At 48.0% G+C, this 21,013-nt stretch overlaps 1 protein-coding gene across 1 annotated transcript in view; it reads right to left on the bottom strand.

The window, feature by feature from the left end:
- LOC147660770 (transient receptor potential cation channel subfamily M member 2-like) overlaps window positions 1–21,013 on the bottom strand; it is a 979,384-nt gene that overhangs the window by 99,409 nt on the left and 858,962 nt on the right. Inside the window, exon 30 of the mRNA XM_086951478.1 lies at window positions 1,063–1,116. Within this exon, the coding sequence (XP_086807604.1) occupies window positions 1,063–1,116 (54 nt within the window). The remainder of the gene's footprint in view (window positions 1–1,062; window positions 1,117–21,013) is intronic.

The raw sequence follows: 21,013 nt of genomic DNA, 5'->3' as shown, positions 1-21,013 counted from the left end.
AGAAATAAGGAATCAGCACCCATCCAAGAAGTATTTCATTCATTAATTTCAAAGGTCCATAATACGTATGAGAGTCCTGTGATAAATGAATCCGGAATTCAGTAAGATTTTTCTTTTCCAAAGTTCTTTATTTTGACAATACAGGTCAGGAAAAAATCCAAGAACACAAATGGATTCCCTTCTTAGCCGACGCGTTTCGTCTCACACATTGAGATTTCTTCAGGGCTTCAAAAATGAGTAATAGTCTACATTCAGTACATCTTGTTGTTGTTTCTTGAGATGCTGTCCTACCTGTGATGTGTAAACTTGCGCTGGCCACCATGCCCTTCTCTGTTTAACAAGCTCGAGCACGACAAGAACAGCAGCACAGGCCCAAGGAGGCTATAGACAGGGACTACTGAACCTGCATGAGCTACATTTCTGTTGAATCACGTCTTTGAGATATAAAGATTATTCTGCTGCCTCCAAGAAATTAGTTTAATCTGCTGCTTTCAAGAAACAACAACAAGATGTACTGAATGTTGACTATTACTCATTTTTGGAGCCCTGAAGAAGTCTCAATGTGTGAGACGAAACGCGTCGGTTAAGAAGGGAATCCATTTGTGTTCTTGGATTTTTTCCTGACCTGTATTGTCAAAATAAAGAACTTTGGAAAAGAAAAATCTTACTGAATTCCGGATTCATTTATCACAGGACTCTCATACGTATGATGGACCTTTGAAATTAATGAATGAAATACTTCTTGGATGGGTGCCGATTCCTTATTTCTCATCCCCTTACAAAGTGTTATACCGTTTTTTTAAAATTATTTTTGTTTGTATATTTGTGCAAAGTCGCTAACGACTTGTGTCATTTGATCGATTGTTTTATCATGTCATTTTATGCTCTTTTTATGCTGACTCAAAGATGTTGATGTTTATCACATGGTGGTAAGGTCCACCCTTTTATGATTCTTACAAATCAAATAAAGTATTATTATTATACTTATAGGTAGCTGAAAAGCTACCAGAAGCTCACAAGGTACTCACTGGAGAAGCCTGCATTAGACAAACATGTACTCACCGTGGAGGGTCATCATTCAATGGGTATTCTCTTTTGGGTTGGGAGCCAGTGGACCTGTGAAAGAAAGGAAAGATGATCAGCTTTGGGTTTCTATCAAGATAGGGTGTGGGGAGAAGGAGGAACATGTGACGAACAAGAAAGATTGTGCAACAAGAAGAGGAGGGCAGCACAAGGTGATATAATAAACACAGACAAGTAAAGTTATAAAGGAATATTTGAGGCTTTGTCTCTCAGACACCTAAACACACCTTCATGCAAATGAGCCCTTTTAAAATGCTCCTTTATTTCAGAAAACCTCTTTATATTGACTTAGAATTGGTGCTCATCCAGCTCCACCTTCAAACAGGGACATGTGAAATCCAGTATATTGTTTAGAAAGTCTTGTATGGTATTGCACTGTTTTTGCATGCATACAGTGCTCTATGCTGTTGACGAAAAACAAAAGAGCAGTAGAGCACTGGCATACAGATTGCACCGCACACCATAGGTTGTGTTTTATTGGAAGAATGTTGAATTCTAGTGTGACATAGGAGGGGAGCATTTTCATGTTGTGCTTGATTACCAGAGTAGTGCTCTTGCTCTGGTTGCTGTTCTTGAGCCAACAGCTGAATGTGGGATACGAGTGAGAAGTTATTTACTTTTGTGTCCAGCTGGAAAGCTGTGGGTCATCAATGGGGTCTTTCAGGGAGAAGTTTTGGTCATGTGAATGAGTATTAGTAGATTGCATTTCTTGAGCTACTTTAATGATGGAGCTGCACTTATGTGGAATGACGGTGACTGAGACATATGGGTTTGTGTCGCCCATCCTTTTTTTTTAAACCTTTTTTCTTTATTGGAAGACAAGCATCAAACAGTAGTGTCACAAATACAAAGCATATGAATATTTAGTGACAGTGCAATGCAGCAGCGCGCATAGAATGTCCAGGTGTCAAGTCCAGGTGGGGAACAAGGTAGGCAGGGATGGGGTCACGATATAAGCAAATACATGGGGTGCAACACCGCCGCACAGAACATATAAGTAAATCAATAATGCGGACACCAAACATACATCCCCATTGAGAAAAGATTAGCAACAGCACAGTGGGAGCAAACCCATAGTTCAACAGTCCTTGAGTGGAGGCATTTCACGCATCATAACAGAGGAGCAGGCAATGAGTCCCCGCCACCCTCACAATGATCATACAGTGTGACCTAATCAAGTAAATAAGCAGTAGGAGAACGAGACCTCCCCGGTCCCTCTGTCATATGGCGTGTGGTAGAGAGCAGTGTAGTCCCATCAACCGGAACCCCGTCAACCTACCCCAACCCGATCTTCACTGTCCGAATCAGAATCCTGCAAGGCCCTGGTAAGTAGGTATACCTGCAGTGGGCTCCAAAAGTCCTTAGGCCTACAGCGCATAGGCATAATTTCTGCGTACACATTAAATTGGTCCTGACAATAAAGGACATCCTTCAGCCAGTCCCCGAACCGCGGTACCCTGCCCCGTCCCCAACAGGCCACTCGCCGTTTCGCTAACAGTAAGGTCACATCCACAAATCTACGGTAGAGTGCCGGCACCTCCTTGTATAACCTAGCAATAGGACCATAGGGTCGAACAATACTCCATCCTCAGTCATGACCTGAAGGGCGTCATGAACCTGCACCCAGTACTCTGAAATAGCCCCACACTCCCATGCCAAGTGCAGGAAATCAGCACCTGGCGCATGACAAAGAGCATTCCGCTAACCGGAACCAGAGTTTCCTAGCTGGAGTGTAATAGTATCGTTGTATGAATTTATAGTGTATGATTTTAAGACGGCAACTAGAGGAGATATTGGCTGTCACACCACAACAGTATGCCCATTGTTCATCAGAGATAGAAATTCCGAGCTCCACATTCCACTGTTCACGCACCCGACTAGGCGACATAATACGCTGTTTCCTGATGGCACCATACAACTTAGACACCAAATGACGCCCATCGGAGAGTAACAGAACGTGAAGTGGCAAAGCCACACCCGGCTCCCTAGGGAACTCAGGTAGCAGCGACCTCAGGCCTTGCCGCAGCTGGACATAATAGAACATTTCCAGTGGGGAGTATACTCCACCCCCAAAAAATTGCTCAAGGGTACGAAAGCTGCCCTCACAGAAAAGGTCCCCCCAAGTAAGCATCACAAGACGTTTGCACAGGCGTTGGAATCCCGCCTCCTGCAACAAGGACAAAGCAGGGTGATACACCAGAGGTAACGCAGGCGAGTAGAGAAATGCAAGATCCAGCGCCTTTGCGATTCGTTTCCAGGCATCAATCGTACACGTCACCGTCGTCTGGTGAGTGTCTATGTCCCCAACATTCCCCAGCACCATGCCCTCCAATGGGAGAGGATGAGCAACCCACTGTTCAGCAGCTACCTGAGGCATAAGCGGTGTGGGGCGCATCCAGTGATACGCATAGTGCGCCTGGGCGCTAACATAGTAAAGTTCGAAATCAGGGATGTCAAAGCCCCTGCTGACATAAGGCAGCGTCAATGTAGACCATGCCACCCGCGGCTGTTTGCCCCCCCAAAATAGACGAATCAGCTCCGAACGGAGACGCGTGAAAAAATACGCCCCAGGGTGGTATGGAACATTCTGAAATAAGTATAGGAAGCGGGGCAACACCACCATTTTGATCAGAGACGCCCTACCCGCCATGGACAGAGGCAAAGACATCCATCTCGTGATGTTATCCGCTAGTTTAGTGATAGCGACGCCATAATTAAGCCTGATCGTCTCCTCCTTGTGCAAGGCCACAACAACACCAAGGTACCGTAGTTCCGAATCACACCATTCCAGGGGGTAGTCAAGAGGGAAGCGCTGAACCGCTGCAGTGAGCGGGAAAAATTGGGATTTCTGCCAGTTGATATGCACCCCGGAAATACCACCAAAGGCAACAAACTCACGTAGTATCGCGTTAAGATTTAACTGGGGGTCTCTCACATAAAGTGTAACATCATCCGCATACAGAGATATTCCAATTTGGCGCTGGAAACAGTTAAACGCACTCTGTTGGTGCAATTGGCGAACCCTACATGCAAGAGGCTCTATGGCAATGGCAAACAGTAGGGGAGAGAGAGAACACCCCTGCCTGGTTCCCCTCGTGATAGGAAAAGGGGAGGACAGTACACCATTCACAACCACCCGCGCCATCGGATCGGTGTACAGCAACTTGACCCATGAGATAAAAATCAGCGGAAATCCCATTCTGCATAAAACATCAACCAAGTAACCCCACTCCACTGAGTCAAACGCTTTCGTAGCGTCCAAAAAAACAGCAGCCACCGGGAGTTCCGGAGCAATCGTCGGAATCAAGGAGAATAATGTTTGAAGATTATGAGATGTTGCCCGGCCCGGCACAAATCCCGACTGGTCAGGTAAGACTATAACGGGCATAAGTTCAGAAAGCCGCGTCGCCAATACTTTTGCCAGTATCTTAACATCGCAGTTGAGCAATGAAAGGGGCCTATAGGACCCCACGTCTAGGGGATCCTTTCCAGGTTTAAGCAACGAGGTGATAGCAACTTCCTCATGGACCCCAGCAGTCTCCCCACCTCAAGGGATTCCTCGAACACCTCCCGGAGCACCGGAGCCATAATATCCACGTAACATTTATAGAATTCTGCGGGGAGACCATCCAGTCCCGTAGCCTTTCCATTATTAAGGGACATGATGGCACTCCTGATTTCATCAACCTCAAGGGGTCTACCCAGAAACGCCCTATGATCGTCGGATAGCCAACAGAGCGCCAAATCGTCCAGGAATCCCCCATACCACACGTCTCCCGATTGCTGCGAAGTGTATAAGTGTGTGTAATGATGTATAAACGTGTCCTGAATTTCCTTTGTGTCTCTACAGCGTGTGCCATCAGCTAAGACCAATTCCAACACATCTGACCTGTGCCTTTGATGTCTCGTAAGTGCGGCAAGTACTTTCCCTGGCCTCTCACCCTCACAGTACCGTCTCGCCGTCCAGTATTTCCCCCTGTGTTTCGCCTCCCTTGCTGCCTCCTCCTCGTACTCCGAGAGTTTAGCCCTAAATTGATGCATAAGGTCAGGATCAGGGCCATCCAGCATCCCACGCTCTAGCTGTTGCAACTCAGCCTCTATGCTTGCAAGCGTACGAACAATGGTTCTGAGTACCCCACAACTCTTGGAGATTGTGACCCCCCGGATTGTAACTTTAAATGCCTCCCATATCACTTCCACACTGTCTACGGAACCCTTATTCCTCGGGAAAAAGGCCTCTACCTCCTCGCCTAGCTCCGCCTTAAAAATGGGGTCCAACAGGGCAGAAGGGAAAAGTCTCCAAGGAGGCCGTGGCCTGTGCAGTCCAGGCACCGACAACATAACCCTAACCGGACAGTCGTCTGAGTATGTCCTGGGCAGGTGTGCCACCCCATGTAATCCCGCCACAAGTCCCCTGGAGAGGAAGATACAATCAAGTCTCGCCCAGGTACGGGCCTGTGCTGTGAAATGCGTGCTCTCCTTCTCTGTGGGGTGTACATATCGCCAACTATCAGTCAAGCCTGACTCCTCCACAATGCCCCGCAAGACATCCCTGGCTTGGATATTGTATTGAGGGCTCCCCTCCGATCTGTCCTCAAGAGCCCGCATCGCCAGATTGAAATCCCCCCCATACAACATGTGAGGCGTCCACCGCAAGAATATGGCCCCATAATGTAAGAAAAAAAGCAGGTGTGTCTACATTTGGTGCATAACAGTTTACAAAAATCACAGTTACCTGCCCAATCCTCCCCCACAACAGCACATATCTCCCGTCTGAGTCTATGCGTGATCCCAGCTCTTGGAATGTAAGTGATTTCTTGACCAGTATAACAACCCCACGTGCGTAAGAGGAGTAGGATGAAAATTTCCTCACTGTGGCCCACCTCCCAGCGAACGCATGTGCAGGCGCCTGGCGCAGATGCGTTTCCTGCAGCAACGCCACCTGTATATCATGTCGATCCAGATATTGTAGTACATTACGACATTTCCAGGCATCATTAAGCCCACGCACATTCCAAGACAAAATCGATATCCTATCTAATATCTCGACTGACATCACTCATAAGGAATATGTGAAAGAGAATGCTGAAACATTGCACCAGGAACAGTCCCCGATTCGGGGCAGTGGACCCTCACCGCTGCATGCACCGTCCACCCCGCGCACCACACACCACATTCATCCATGCCGTCTTCCATCCACAAATACAAACCCCCCCCTCCCCAAAACGAAGAAAAACAATCGTGCAACAGGCACGCGGCACATTCAGATAGCAATACGCAACCAGTACCATCATCAAATAAAAGAGAAACTACCAATGCATTCCTCCCTCCCCCCGCCCACCTGACCAACCCCAAACTGCCAGGACCTCCAGCCACCCCCCTCCCCACACTCCATTCATCCATCCAACCATCCAGAAAGCCAAGCGTCCAAAAAACCTTAACAATGGTGGGGTATTCCCGTTGGGGTGTCCACCAGAGGTGCACATTACCACCCTCACACACTATGCCGAATCCCCAGCCGCAAGGCGTAGATCCGACTCAGGCACAGTGTGGGAGTGGGTGCCCGGAGCAGAGTATTATCATCAACCATCGCCTCCACAACCGATTCAACTAACGGAATCCCGGTTCAGACCGGCGCCCCACACATCCGCTCCAAACAGCTATGTCCGTGAAATTCAAGACTCTAAGGGCAGCCATATAAGCGTCAATGTAAAGTGTGTAGTACAGCATTGATGCCGCTCGAAGCCTGGTCAGGCGTCCTCCTCCTCTCCCGCCGATCGGTGGCCATCCCGGTCCGCCTCGTCCTGCCGGCCAGCAGCGGCCCGCTCCCTTTTGAGTCGCTTCACAAAGTCTTCCGCCTGCTGCGGATTAGTGAAGAAAGTCTGCTTCGCCTGATGAGTCACCCTCAGCTTCGCAGGGTATAGCAAGGCGTAGTCCACCTGCAGGTCTCTAAGCTTTTTCTTGACCACCAAGGATTATCGTCTTTGCTCCTGCACCATTGGGGTGAAGTCCGGATATATGGTGAAACTAATCCCCTCAAAGGAAAGTGAGCGGGTAGTGCGGGCCGCACGAAGAGCCGCATCACGATCCCGATAGTTAAGGAGGCGTGCAATGATAGGACGCGGTGCCGGGGCCGGCCGCGGCCCAAGGGATCTGTGTGCCCGCTCCACAATAAACTGCGTGGAAAAAGCTTCCGCTCCAACCGCACCAACCAGTAGCCTTTCCACATACGTCTCCATTTTCCCCACATTTGTCGTCTCCGGCACGCCTACCACGCGTATGTTGTTGCGCCGACTTCTCGCCTCCAACTCCTCGTTCTTAGCGGCTATTACTCTCAGGATATTGTCCATTCTCGCCAACTGAGTGGAATGAGTGGCCGTAGTGTCGTCGTGATCCGAGATGCGCTGCTCCGCTGTGGTCAGGCGCTCCTCATGGACATCAAGTTTTTGCACCACTGCGTCCATGCGCGAGGATAATTTGTCCACTTTGTCCACAATGGTAGCGAAACCTTGCCGCATCTCCAGCATCATCTGCTGGAAATCCGTGGCAGTGGGCTGCGGACTAGCATCAGCTGTAGGCGGGGGGGGGGGGGGATCGTGAGCTCCCTGCTTCCTGTACCAGGCGAGCACCCCTCCTAGACGCCGTAGAATCAAATGAAAGCTTAGGCTGCTTATTGTCCGGCTTCCCCATGATTATTATGTTTCTTATATAGCGCCTGAATCGACCCCCGAAGGGGTATCTCCGCGCTTGCCTTGGGAACCCGTCCTGGCTTTTCCCTGTGAGATAGCCCCTACAGGGTATCCCCAAGGTGAAAGCCAGGCATCCCGCCGCGGGGGGGCCGTTGTGGAGATTAAGCAAGCTTAATGCCCAGAGTTGCAGAGTGTGAACCCATGATTAGGTCAGGCACCGAAGCGAGAATTATCGAGTCCATGGACATTTGAGCTCAAGACCCTGCCGCGTCTGGAATTGAACCCTGGTCCCGGGTCTGACCTCTGCTTCAGGGTCTGCCTGCTCTAACCAGTGAGCCACACTTCTCCACAGATCATACACTCACAGCGCGTAGCAGATCACACAGTAACGTGGAAGTAGAAGTGAGGGGTCCCACGGGCACAAGTCCACAGCCAACGACCAATGTTATGCACTCAGCAGACCACGCAGCTCAGCAAAGTCCAAGAGTGGGGCGTACTATTCCCACAGCCACGCAATGGCACCAGCACCCCTCACCAGTCACAGCTCGCTGCAGCTTCCGGGGTGGCAGGGGGCAGCTACTATGATAGTAGAAGGGGGGCTGAGCGGACACACCAGTGGCTCACCATAGCATAGCACAGCGCAGTAAGGGCAGCGCCACGTACAAATCGTGACAGGGATAGTGCGCAGGCAGCAGTACTCACGTTGTCCCTCAATAGGCAGAGTAGTACAATCCAAGACATATGATGCACAGCAGGGGGTGACAGTGGATAGCGCCGTCAGAAGTGCCCGGCGCCAGTATAGTCAATGGAGCACACCGCCGAAATATCTAGTATGGCAGGCTCCGCCATACAGCAACTGCTGCAACAATAATGGCGCCAAACGAACGAAAAGGTGGCCCCCCAGCAGCGCGAGCAGCAAAGTCTTCAATATGTCGTCTCACCAGCTACAGACCACCTCCGCTCGTATCTCGCAGAACGCAGGCGTCCAGGAAAAAAACCACAGACGGGGGCACGAGCAGGCATGCACGCCCCGCCACTCCCCTCTGTGTAATGGCCGGTCTTCAAATCAGGGGTTAGATCGGCGCCCCTGCCACAGCTCCTCAGTCGCAGTCCAGGGCGACCCCCGTGACACCGCTGCACACCCTGTGCCACCGGGGACCAGCCTCATGTGCCGCCGCCGGTCGCGTCCAGGCAGGCAGGGCCGCCGGGCCACGGAGCGTCTGACCTCCAGAGCGCCCGGCGGTAAATCTTCGGGACCCTCTAACTCCGGCCAGGAACCTCCAATCGGTGCGGGAATTGGACCGAGTGCAGTCCGCAGCCCACCAAGGAAGAATCCAGGATCAGATTAGGGGACGGTGATGATCAGTAGGATAAGTGGCCGGATGAAAGCTCCGGGCTGCAGCAGCCTCACTGCAGTGCGGCCATGCTGCAGTGCGCCCTCTAGAGCCCCCCCTGTGACGCCCATCCTTGAGAGGGAAAGTACAACTTTATTGCATGGATGTCTGTGGTTGCTTGCATTCCAATTCAAAGTAGACTAACGACTTGGGATGTCTCTTTTGGAGAATGGCAGAGACTGATTGCATGACTGGTCCCTGTCTGGAATGACACACTCACCAGGGACTGGCATGCAGTCTAGAGTAAGTATTAGGATTTGAGAATAATTCAAGTATTCACAAATCATCAATATTTGTGGTTCTCCCACAATTTGAATAAACAAAGGGCCTGATTCACATCTTCACACACTCAAGACATTGCTCAACCAGTACCACTGACTCATAGAAGATACAAGAAGGAACGCCTCAGGCGACCGCATCGAAGCCAGCTCGAACGACAGCTAAGAACTCTTCAGCATCATTAAAGAGTTTTCCAACCCCTTGGTGACTGAAAGCACCATCACCCCCTCCCAGGAACCCTGCGACACCATGGCAAACTTTTACCATGACAAGATCCCCCACCATCTACAAACACTTCCAACCTCAGCCCGCCGCCAACATCCTCTACCTCCTTGCTCCCTCAGTCCCAAACTCCAACCACCACCGGATCACCACCTGGGACCAGCTCATCATGCAGAACACCACTGACATCCTGCTTTCTCTCCACTCAGGAGCACCTATGGATACTTGTCCCCACTGCATGTTCAACCTCGACAGCAAGATCAGTGACAAGCTCACAGCCATCTTCAAGACATCCATCTCCTTGGCCATCTACCCAAACAAGTGGAAGCATGCTGTAGTCAAAACTTTCCTCAAACAACTGTCCGCTGACCCGGATGAGCTCAAAAACTACTGGCCCATCTCCCTGCTCCCCTTTTGCGCCAAAATCCTCAACCGCTAACTCACAGAATACCTTGAGAACAATGTTCTTCTGGACGCATCCTAATCCGCATTCCTCATGAACCACAGCACTGAAACCTCCCTAATTGCAGCCCTTCTAGTCTGGGGAGACGCGGCTGCCCTGATCTTCCTTGACCTCTCAGCCGCCTTCAACAGTATGTCCCAGCACACCCTTATCCAGAGGATGCATTACATCGTAATCCAGGAGGACACAATAATAATCCACATTTGTAAAGCGCACAATCACCCATAAGGGTCTCTAGGTGCTGGGGGCCGTCGGGAAGATTAAGCAAGCTATTGCCCAGAGTCGCATGGTGCTGGGCTATTCTGCGGCCGGTGCCAGGGATCAAACCGTGATTCCCAGATTCCGGAATCAGTCGCCCTAGCTGCGGCGCCACACCTCTTCCTGTGGTGGTCACATGTATACCAGTGGGCAGGTTCCTTCATGAATTTGCTTGCCTGAACTATTATAGAAGATCACTGTTCTAGGCTAAAAGAGCTTGGGGTGAACAACCAGGTCCTTTACAATCTCCTTGAAATACCCAGCAACTGCAGATGCTATTTTGTCACCTGAGGCAGCTGGAGTGGGGTACAGCTGAAGTGTCAAAAGACCGCAACAAAGATCCACATCTGGACATTACTAATGAAAAGGTCATGGTTGGCCCGCACTTCTGAACTGCTCAGACTACAGCCTATCACTTGTATATCATTCGACCAGCATAGGGTGATTAGCTTGGTTGAAATACTTTTTTTAATTGTAAAGATGAGCACAAAGCTGAGTTCCCTGCTAGACTAAGGATCTACTCATAAGAGTTGCCATCAGTATGATCAAAACTTGAGCACTGGAGAGAACTAGCAGGAGTTGTCCCGCTTCAGCCAAGGGTTTTTTTTTATCCTCATATTGCGATTATGTTTTTTGGGAATACCGGGGCTCAGCTTCTGCAACGAGTACCAGCACTGCCCCCAAACACGAGTGAGCAAGGGGAGTTTCCCAATCGATCAAATTTGCAGAGGAGTCCCCTTTGGAGCCCTCACATAAGTAACTTTTCTGTTTTTTCGTTAGTGGGGGAGAGATAGCCACCATTGACTACTCGAGGAGTATTATACCCATCAACAGAAGTTACCATCGCTTAATCATAGGATCATCGTTCCGTCTCGACCACTAGTTAGGATTAAAATGACTTTCCCATATTTCCCAGAATTTGTTTCTGTTAATATGCTTTCCCCTTCTATCTAGTTTATTTTCAAGACTGAATTCATCCATTCCCCAACTGTGGGGGGTACTGGACCAACCCACTTAATACACATCTCCCTTCTTGCGAGGAGAATCAAAACAAAAAACAAGTTTTCTTGCTCTTTTGTTAGTTTACCGACTCCTATATTGCTGTCAATCCCAAAAATTACAAGAGTGGTACTTACAGTTAGTTGCTGTTGAAGGATGGGCACTCTTTAAAGATGTGGATGTCATCTGCCTTCTCTCCACATTTCGGACATTTCCTGATTTGGGCACCTTTAAATTTTGACAATTTTTAGGGGTCCAATAGGCCCTATGAAACGTGAAGATATGGTTCCTTTTTAGAGCTGCTGATTTTAGTGTAGCCCAGCATTTCTCGATTGATTTTAGCCACATCCCCTCAAGGTCTGGAATTTGTAGGTTCTTCCCCCAGATTAGTTCTGCGATCTGAGCATTTTCATCTTCTGATGTTATTAGGGCTATCTCTTTCTTTATGGGAAGAACTTTCAGCATTTCTTTCTCCAGCTCTTCAGTGTCCTTTTCCTGATATGTAAGAGTATTTGCCCAACTGGATAGCTGATAGTATTTGAATTTGGAAATGGTAGAGTTGGTGATGATGTGAAGATTCTCCCAAGTGATCAATGATGACCATTTAGTATTTGACCCCAGTGCTCGATGTTAGCTGTTTTTAACGGGTTTGCCAAGCTATCTTTTAAGCAGTCTGGGGTGCCTGGGGAGTCCCATATAGGAGCCAGGGGGCTGTAGTATGAAATATTTAGAGTCCCTCTGATCTGGACCCATACTCTGGCCGCGTCCTTCAGGACCTTCAATGTTATTTTTTTAAAGAATTTTGGGTGGCCGAATTTATATAAGAAATGGTCAACTTTCATAGTCATTGCTTGTAGATATTCAGGGTAGTAATGGTAAACTCTCAACAGTGGTCTCATGTTTTTAAAGAAAAAGGCTATAATATTTCCACAGGTCAGGGCTAGCTATCCCTCAGTGTTCTTTTCTTCTTCTGATTTTTTTCCACGATATTCTAGTTCCCTTGGACGCCCATATAAAGTTCGCAATTTATCCCTGTAATTTTTTCAGTGAGTTCTTTTTAAATTCTAAGGGAATTGTGTTGAACGGGTAGGTATATTTAGGTAAAATAGACATTTTTATAATGTTTGATCTGCCTATGAAACTTAATGGGAGGCTAGTCCAGGTCTTTAAAAGTTTCCTTGTTTCGCCTGCCACTCTTTTTAGGTTTATCTGCGGTATTTTTTCCAGATCGTGAACTAATGTGATTCCCAAGTATTTAATTTCCTTCTTGATACTTGGGTTGGAAAGATTTGTATTTCATGTCATAATTTCAGTTTTGGAGTGATTAACCAGAACCCGAGACTTTCCCAAAGTTCTCAAGAGTGGTTTTGATTTCAGGTATGGAGGATTGGTAGTCATTGGCGAAGAGCATTAAATCGTCAGCATACCGGGCCACTTTTTTGGACCATTCGTGATGTTTGAATGGGGGTATTTTTTCGTTTCCCCTTAACAAATTTGCCAGAGGCTCAATGTACAAGTTAAAAAGTAGGGGCGAGAGTGGACAGCCTTGCCTAGTGCCGCTTTCAATTCGTATATTATCGGTTAAACACCCATTCACCAGAATTTTTTATCTCGGGGTTCTATAGATCTCATTCACTATATGCAAAAAGGATTCACCCAGATTGTTCCTTCTCATAACCTTATTCAGAAAAACACAGTTCACCCGGTCGAAAGCCTTTGCGGCATCGAAAGTGAGTATTGTAAGAGGGGATTTTTCAGAGATAGCAACGTCTATTGCCCCAAATAAATCGTGAGTATGGTCTTGAAGTGGTCTTCCTCTTATAAAGCCATTCTGGTCAGTATGAACCAATTGGGTCATCACTTTTCCCAGCCTTTTTGGCATGATTTTTGTGCAGATCTTATAATCACAATTAAGCAGTGAAATTGGCTGGTATGATTCACACAGTGTTGGCTTTTTTCCGGGTTTTAGGATTATAGTTATGATGGCATCATTCCAAGAATCTGGGATCTTTTTGTGTTTATACACCAAGTTGAGTAGGTCTGTGATTTGTGGCGACAGCATTTCTCTAAGCGCCTTGTATAGTTAGTTTGGAAGAGCATCTGGGCCCGCAGCCTTTCCTTTTTTAAAACCCATTGTTTCTTCTACTTCCTCTTTAGAGAATTCTTCATTTAGGACGGGTTTCTCCTCCTCTGTTAGGGCAAGGGTGGGTAGAGTGTTCAAATAGCCTTCTATTTGTTCTTCCGATGGGTTTACATCTTCAGAGTATAACTCTGCAAAGAATTTTGTAAATTCCTGCCTGATTACCGTTTCTTCGGATGATGGAGATGGTTGGGTGTCTTGTTGTATACTTACTACCTTATTCCTGGCTAGATCTGACTTTAGTTTCCAGGCCAAAAATTACCCACAACCTTCCCCATACTCGTGGTTTGCTAGTTTGCTCGCTTCCCACTTCGTCCTTACTCTATCTTCTAAAATGTCAGCCAGGCATTCTTTTTGTCTTTGTCTTTCCTTCTCCGTCTCCTCTCTTTTGTCTGTTCTGTGTTCAACCAGTATTTGTGCGTCCAGCAGTTTTATTGAATTTTCCAGATCCCTTATCTTGTGTTTCATTGTTTTTAGTCTGAATGCTCCTTGGCTTATTAATTTTCCTCTTATAACTGCCTTGTATGTATCCCATGTATTCTGTCTTGTTGTGCCTACCTTATTGTTTTCAAAAAAGAGTTCTGTTTCTAACCTGAGCTCTTGTATGCATTGTTGGTCGAGCAAGGTAGCCTGTTCGATTGTCATTCTATTTTGTGTTTTAATTTCCATCCTTTGCACCGTAAGCTGGACTGCAGAGTGATCTGATAAGTGAGCAGGAAGATGTTCTAGTTTTATTACATCTTCTGAGAGGCTTCTGTCAATTAAAAAATAATCAATTCTTGACCTATGTCCAAGTTTCTTATTGTGTAGGGTAAAAGGTTGTCTTTTATCCCCTTTTATTATCCAAATATCCAATAAGTTTAGGTCTCTCTTATAAATTCCCAGCCACTCTCTCATATTGGGGAGATTTTTATGTCTTCCCGGGGGTGATCTATCTACTTTAGGGTCCATAATTATATTGAAGTCGCCTCCTAATATTATAGGAGAGGAGGCTGACAGCAAGTGGGTATATAACTTTTGTAATGGCCAGAGTCATCTGTGTTTGGGCCATAATACCCTGCTATTGTGTAGAAATTATTTCCAGTTCTTACCCTAGCTATTGCCCATCTACCTTTGCTGTCTACTTCAGAAAATTCGAGCTTGATTTTGAGGGTTTTCTTGAAAAGAATAGCTATCCCTTTTACGTTGCATTCCTGATTCGTGCATACATACGTGTCCACCCACCCAAGATTTTTCATTATCTGGCTCCATTCTTCTTTTCAAGAGATGTGTTTCCGGTAATATGATCACCTCACTATCTGATGTCTTTAAATACTCTAAAATTCAGTTTCTTCTATTTTTCACCCTGAGCCCGTTTACGTTCCATGAGAGTATATTAAACGTTCTGTTAATTGACCCCATCTATTACCTGAATTGTATATTGTGTATTGGTAGTGATAATGGTTTTACTAGCTGAAACCCTGAATTCCCAATTTTTCTGAAAGTTTGAGGATTTTTTTGATTTTTTTCCCTAATTTGCTCCCCACCCGTGTTCTGTTTTATATATTTTGATTTTGTTTCATGTGCATCTTGTTTACCCTCCCTGGGGAAGCCTCCTTTTTTCAGGGCTATTCTCTTGCCCCTTTCAGGCTCCTTGACTCTTCTATTTTCTGTTTGAGCTTATATTTACTCTTTCTGCTTTTTCCGTGGTAAATTTCTTGAATGTTTCTAATGGTTCGTGGAATTTCCAGACCTGATGTTGTCTCGTGCCATCTCGAGAAATTCTTTGACCTCCTCAGGGTCTCGTATGTTTCGCATTTTATTCCTCCACATAATTCTGAGCGACGGAGGGAACTTCATTTGCACCACGGCCCGAGGGACTTTAATTCTGTCATAAATTGTCCCAATTCCCACTGCCTATCTTGCGAGGCTTTGGACATATCTGACTTTATCCTAAATGACCAGTTGTCCTTACTGAAAACTCCCTGTCTTAAAGCTTCACCTAGTATTCTCTCCTTCAACATATATGTTTTGAAGTTGATGAGGATTTTCCTAGGTGTTTTCCTTTCTTTGGCTTTTCCGAATGGATCTTGGTGGACCCTTTGTATGTCGTCTTCTAGGATTTCTTTAATAGCCCATGGGAAGTGTTCTGCAAGGAGTGTGATTACAAATTTTTTGATTTCGGATCCTTCTTGATTTTCCGGGACATTCAAGATCCTTATATTGTTTTTTCTGGCCCGATTTTCCAAAGATTCAAGTTTCTCGCTCATGTTTTTTCCTTCTTGTCTTAAGGTTCTGATCTCCCTTTGATGGACATCTACCTTCTTACTAAGACCTCCTACCTCTTCTTCCACTGCTGTCACTCTATCGCCAAGCTCTTTCAACTTGCAGTCTAGTGCCTCGCACGCATCTTGAATTTTACCCTGGTTGGCCTCTGAGATCGCAAATTTGTCTCATCTCGTTTAGCATTCTCTCCATGAATTTCTCCATGTGGCTTGCCTGAGACAGACTCAGCGCCATTTCTAGTTGTTTCAGCTTCATCTTCCTCTTCTGTTTCCTTTTCACCGCTCAATTGATGCGCTTCTCCTATCCCTGCTTGGTCAATTTGGCTTGCTTCCTCCATATTTGTTGTATCTGTATTTTCGGGGTTCTCGAGGTCCTGTGTTTTTAGGCTTGGATCTTGCCCTCTTGGTGCAGTGCAAAGGATGTCACTCGGTCCCTGTTGGATAAGTTGTTCTCTCTGTACCCTGATGGATGAATAGGTGCCTTGTTGAGAGGGATTTTGGACTTTAAAGAAGGTTTTCAGAGATAGAGTAATTTTTGCCTTCGGGACTCCCTTCTCTTCCGGATTTACCTTTTCTGCTCGGGACTTAGGTATAGGACGTATCTTCTTGGGCTTCTCACTGGACTTCTTCGGGGTTATGCCTTTTTGCGGGGGTTGTAATCCTGTTTGAGGTATTGTTTGCTCCTGAGACAGAACAAAATAGACCTACAAGGTCTTGCTACAGTTTGGGGGTCTATTCCTTCCTTCGGCTCCCCCTGATTGTATGTGTTTAAAGGTTAGCCAACGTATCAGTGACCTTCTCTCCCCTGCTCTCAGTCTCTACTCTAAGGACTTCTCTGGGGGCTTCAATACCCTCAATAGCCGTGTGTGAGTCAAAGTCAGTGAGGATGAAATCCCCCTTTCCTCCCCCCCACCCAATGCCTTGCTCATGGGCTGATACCTGCTGTTATGTTCCTTTACTTCTGGGGGTTTAATTCTTGCAGGCACATTAAAGTAGTCCGCTCCCTTGGGGTAACACCAATTAAATGATTCTTTTTTCACTGTAGCACTTAATTCTACTGCCGCAGCCTCCGCTGCTACTGCCACCGCCTCCGCTGCTTTGGGGTTCTGACCGCGAGCGTTCTGATACTTGTGGGAGTAGCTATAATCACGAACCATCGGAATCAGCGAGCTTCCCTCCGAACCCTTTGTTTGCGCTACCTGCCCACAGCGAGCTCTGCCGCTTTCGCCCCGGAAGTGGAACCCAAGTCTCCCGGCGATGCTCCGGAGATTCTTCCTCACCAGAGCGACGGCCGCCCAGGTTCTGAGAGGTAGTCCGTCGGCGGCGTCTCGCGTCTCTCTCTTCCTCTGATCCCGAAGCCAGATTTTTTCAATGTCGATCATGAGGTAGGATATCATTTCACTCGTTTTTCCAATTTCATATCGTAGCTTTTTATGGGAACTTTGTGCTAGAAGCGCCTTTCACGCGAAATCTTTCTGGATGCCAGTCAGGAGCCTCCGACCGGACGTCCTACCCGGCCGCCATCTTCCCCTCAGCCAAGGGGTTTTGTTCTCAGCTAAGGGAGTGGACGTTGTTGTTTCAGGACAACTCTGGGTTCTAGGTAGGGTTACCATATCCTAGGGGAGGATAAAAGGTGACTGCTGTAGAAAGCATCATATGTGACTTTGTTTTAACTTGCCATCTTGCAGGGCAGTATTTCCTAAACTTTTACTTTCCATGGATCCCCAATTAATTCTTACTGGAATCCGGGGACCCCCACTGAATCATTATTGGAATCTGAGGGCCCCCACTGAATCATTACTGGAAGTCTGGGACCCGGCCTAACAATTTCAGGGTCTTGAACCTCAAATTCACAAATACAATACATTGACATTTTAGTTTTATTGCAAAGGTTGACGCTTTTCTATATTCATTTGAGGACACTTCATCCGTACTATATTCTATAGTATAAGCTGTACTGACACTGCTACCACAAATCAATGTGAGGATACCAACTTTAATTTCACATTCTTTCCTGTTTACAATTTTATATTTTGCTTCCTCATTTATATATACTTTATAAGTCTGTTAATATTATTTAATGTTCCGAGTATGGGGTCCGCGGACCACAGATTAAGAAACGTTGTTGTAGGGGATGTTGTTGATGAGATTTGAAGTGGTGTTTTGCGTGTCTCCTTCTAGTGCCAGGGGAGTGATGACTTGTTCTGAACCAGTGATCTGTGGATCTTGCTCTCCCTAAAACCGGGGCAGTGCTGGCTAGCTTTAAACCACTGGTTTATGGATCTCTTTAGGTTAAAAGTGGGGCAAGAGGGGCCTAGCACCGTCTCCAACACATTATAAAGAGAAACTACATGCTGGTTGTAGACATTAGATGATTAACTATAACTAACCGTCGCCACCATGGGCAGGGGGCACCAATATAGACCCAGTGACCTCACTGGGAATAACCAAACAAACCGGTTCAGAAGACGGGGATGGCTTGGGTCACCCACCACCCAAACGTACCAATACCCTACTTACTTACAGCCAACATTCCTCCCAAAACAAAAAAGAAAATAACACAACAAGGATCCTTTAACTACACATCACATAGTAATAATATTGGGATGAGCCTTTGGGCTGATCTCACAGATGAGCTCACAAACCTTCAGTTTCTGCCTCAGGAATCACAGGCACCCTTTCACACACACTAACTTTTTTGCTGGAGGGGGGGGGGGGGGGCGTGGTCTGGCTGGCGGCAAGATGGCTGCACCTTGAGTGAGCTCTGCCGACCGGATGAGAACTATCCGGCAATATCCTGATCGCAGGCTTGCCAAAGCCGCCTGAAACACAGACTGCGACGCGGAACACGCCGCTGCCCCACCCGATCTACTTGCAAGATGCGGAGCTGCCCGGAGAGGAGACTGAGGAGCGGAACTTGCTGTGGCTCGCCGGATCCGGTAGGCCGGGAAGTCGCTGTGGCTGGCTTGGTGGCCTGAGTCGGTGATGACTGCGGTGCGGTTCTTGCTGACCAGCACCGACTTTATCTGCGCTGCCTGGGCTGGCCCCGTTAGTGCTGGAAGACGAGCGGACCCTGGGAGGCTGAAGACGGCGGCAGCATGATCCTGTGAGCGGCCTCTTGCAACGAGACCCTGATTAAACATGGTGGACCCCGCCTGAGCACGGTGAGCATAGCAATGAGCGGTTGGACAGGCTCTGACTTGGCAACGCTGTGGCTGGCCTGCCCCCCTGCGATCTGAGGGCCCCTTCCCGCCCTCCAGAGGGGTGTCGGGCTGCCAGACATAGTGATACCCTTGGCCACCCTGCCCTGTGGACCTCTATGGCCGTCCCCCATAATGTCATTATGGTGCGGCCTGGGTGTGGACTCCCGGGCCTGAACTGAGGCGGCAGCGCTTTGACCCTCAAAGGGATTTCCTGACGATAGAGCAAAGGACTCCTGGGACTTGCCTGCTGTGAGCAACACTACTACTTGCGATGCAGACCTGAGACGAGCTGCTCCGCCTGCCTGAATCCCCCAAAGAGTCGTGGGCTGGGGTGGTGCTCCGGCTGCAGCCTGTCTGTCGAGTGGGGCTCTGCAGTCCCCTTAAACTGGTGCACAGTGGACTGCTTATGAGCTCTCTAGCCCATTAGTTGCCAGGCCTGCTGCCGGGCGCCACCGAAGGGCAGAAACACTATCCTCCGGTCCTGCCCTAAGGTGGGGGATCGCCACATCTGCACTGGGGACGGAGGAAGGAACCACAAAGTAAACCAAGAGCATACAAATATAGCTAACCGCTGCATACTCTAGGCTCAGGAGCTGAGTGGCGCACAGGAACTCCCAGCTACAGGGGAGTCTGTGCTTTGGGGGCCCCCATGATTTGATAGTAGGACGTGACCTGTGAAGAAGACCGCCCTTCAGCAAATACAATACCTGGTTCTCCCTGCAGCCTTCGGGTGGGGTGGTGGGCTTGTTGGCTGGCACACCTGCCAGCCTCCCTGGGCTGCGTAGCTGCGGACTGGGCCAAGCACTCCGCAATCTCTGCTTCTCCTTGGGCCTCCACTAAAGCCTCGATATTGTGACTTCGACAGGGTACACTGCCAGAGTTGCATTGGAACGGGGCCTCCGCCCTTTGTTCGAAATGGGGGAAACTGACCAGAAACAGCTTAATTGAATTTCGAGGGCAGACTCACTGGCCGTGGCGGCAATGCACAGCAAGATGCTGGTGATCAGGCTACCCAAATAGAGGGTCCTACTTTACAGGGTGATAAGAAGTCATTGCTTATAGAAGTCAAAACCAGCCTGAAGACCATTGACTCTAAAATTGATCACCTGGCACTGCACCAGGTTAAACAACGCATCGACTCCCACGACAACCGAATCACGCACTTCGAGGCAAGACTTTTAGGTGCCGATGACTCCATTGCCGAAACACAACAGAAACTGCTCAAAATGGACAAGGTCCTAGATCTCATATGCGCCAAAAACGAAGATCTCGATGCGCGATCACGTAAGAATAACCTGCACATCACGAGCATTCCGGAGACTACAGCGATGGGTAGGATGGAGGATTACCTAAAAGCACTGTTGCGCAAACTCTTTGGCCCACCATTATCTGAATGCTTCATAGTGGAGGGAGCCCACCTTTCCCTTGGGCCCGGCCTCCTCCAGGAGCTGTGGCAAGATGAATCATCGCCCGCATCCTAAATTATCTGGACTGCGATGCCATTCTGAGGAAGGCGAGAGAGATGAAGGAAGTACAGCATCAGGGCAACACCCTAGCTTTTTATCCGGACTTCACCTAAGTGTCCGAAATGCCAGAAGAGACTTCCTTCCGGCGAAGCAGCTGTTACAGCAACTCAACATCACATATGTTCTCCTGTATCGGGGCCTACCTGTGAATTGATTTAGAGGGCAAACCCCGCTACTTCAAGGATCCTAAGGTGGCTACATCCTTTGCCAAACAACTGAACAAAGACTGCTCACGTACTTTGCCGCTGGAGGATGAGAATAACCATCTAAGTGACAATGATTAGCCTCCTTTCTTTTACTGTCCTTGCTGTCTCTGGGGGCATGTACACTGGTGTTTTTTCTGACGTTACTTGTTCCCCGCTGTATTGGTATTTCATTGCATTCACAGGCGAACATGGATGTGCCTATTGGGCCTATAGCTATTATTGTACACTCTCACCTAATCACCCCGCCTTCGGACGGGGGATGGCCCGGCTGAGGCCTCGCTCCCACT

Source organism: Lissotriton vulgaris, unplaced genomic scaffold, assembly GCF_964263255.1.
Source record: "Lissotriton vulgaris unplaced genomic scaffold, aLisVul1.2 SCAFFOLD_262, whole genome shotgun sequence".
Classification (NCBI taxonomy): Eukaryota; Metazoa; Chordata; class Amphibia; order Caudata; family Salamandridae; genus Lissotriton; species Lissotriton vulgaris.
This window is presented reverse-complemented; position numbering and strand designations above follow the sequence as displayed.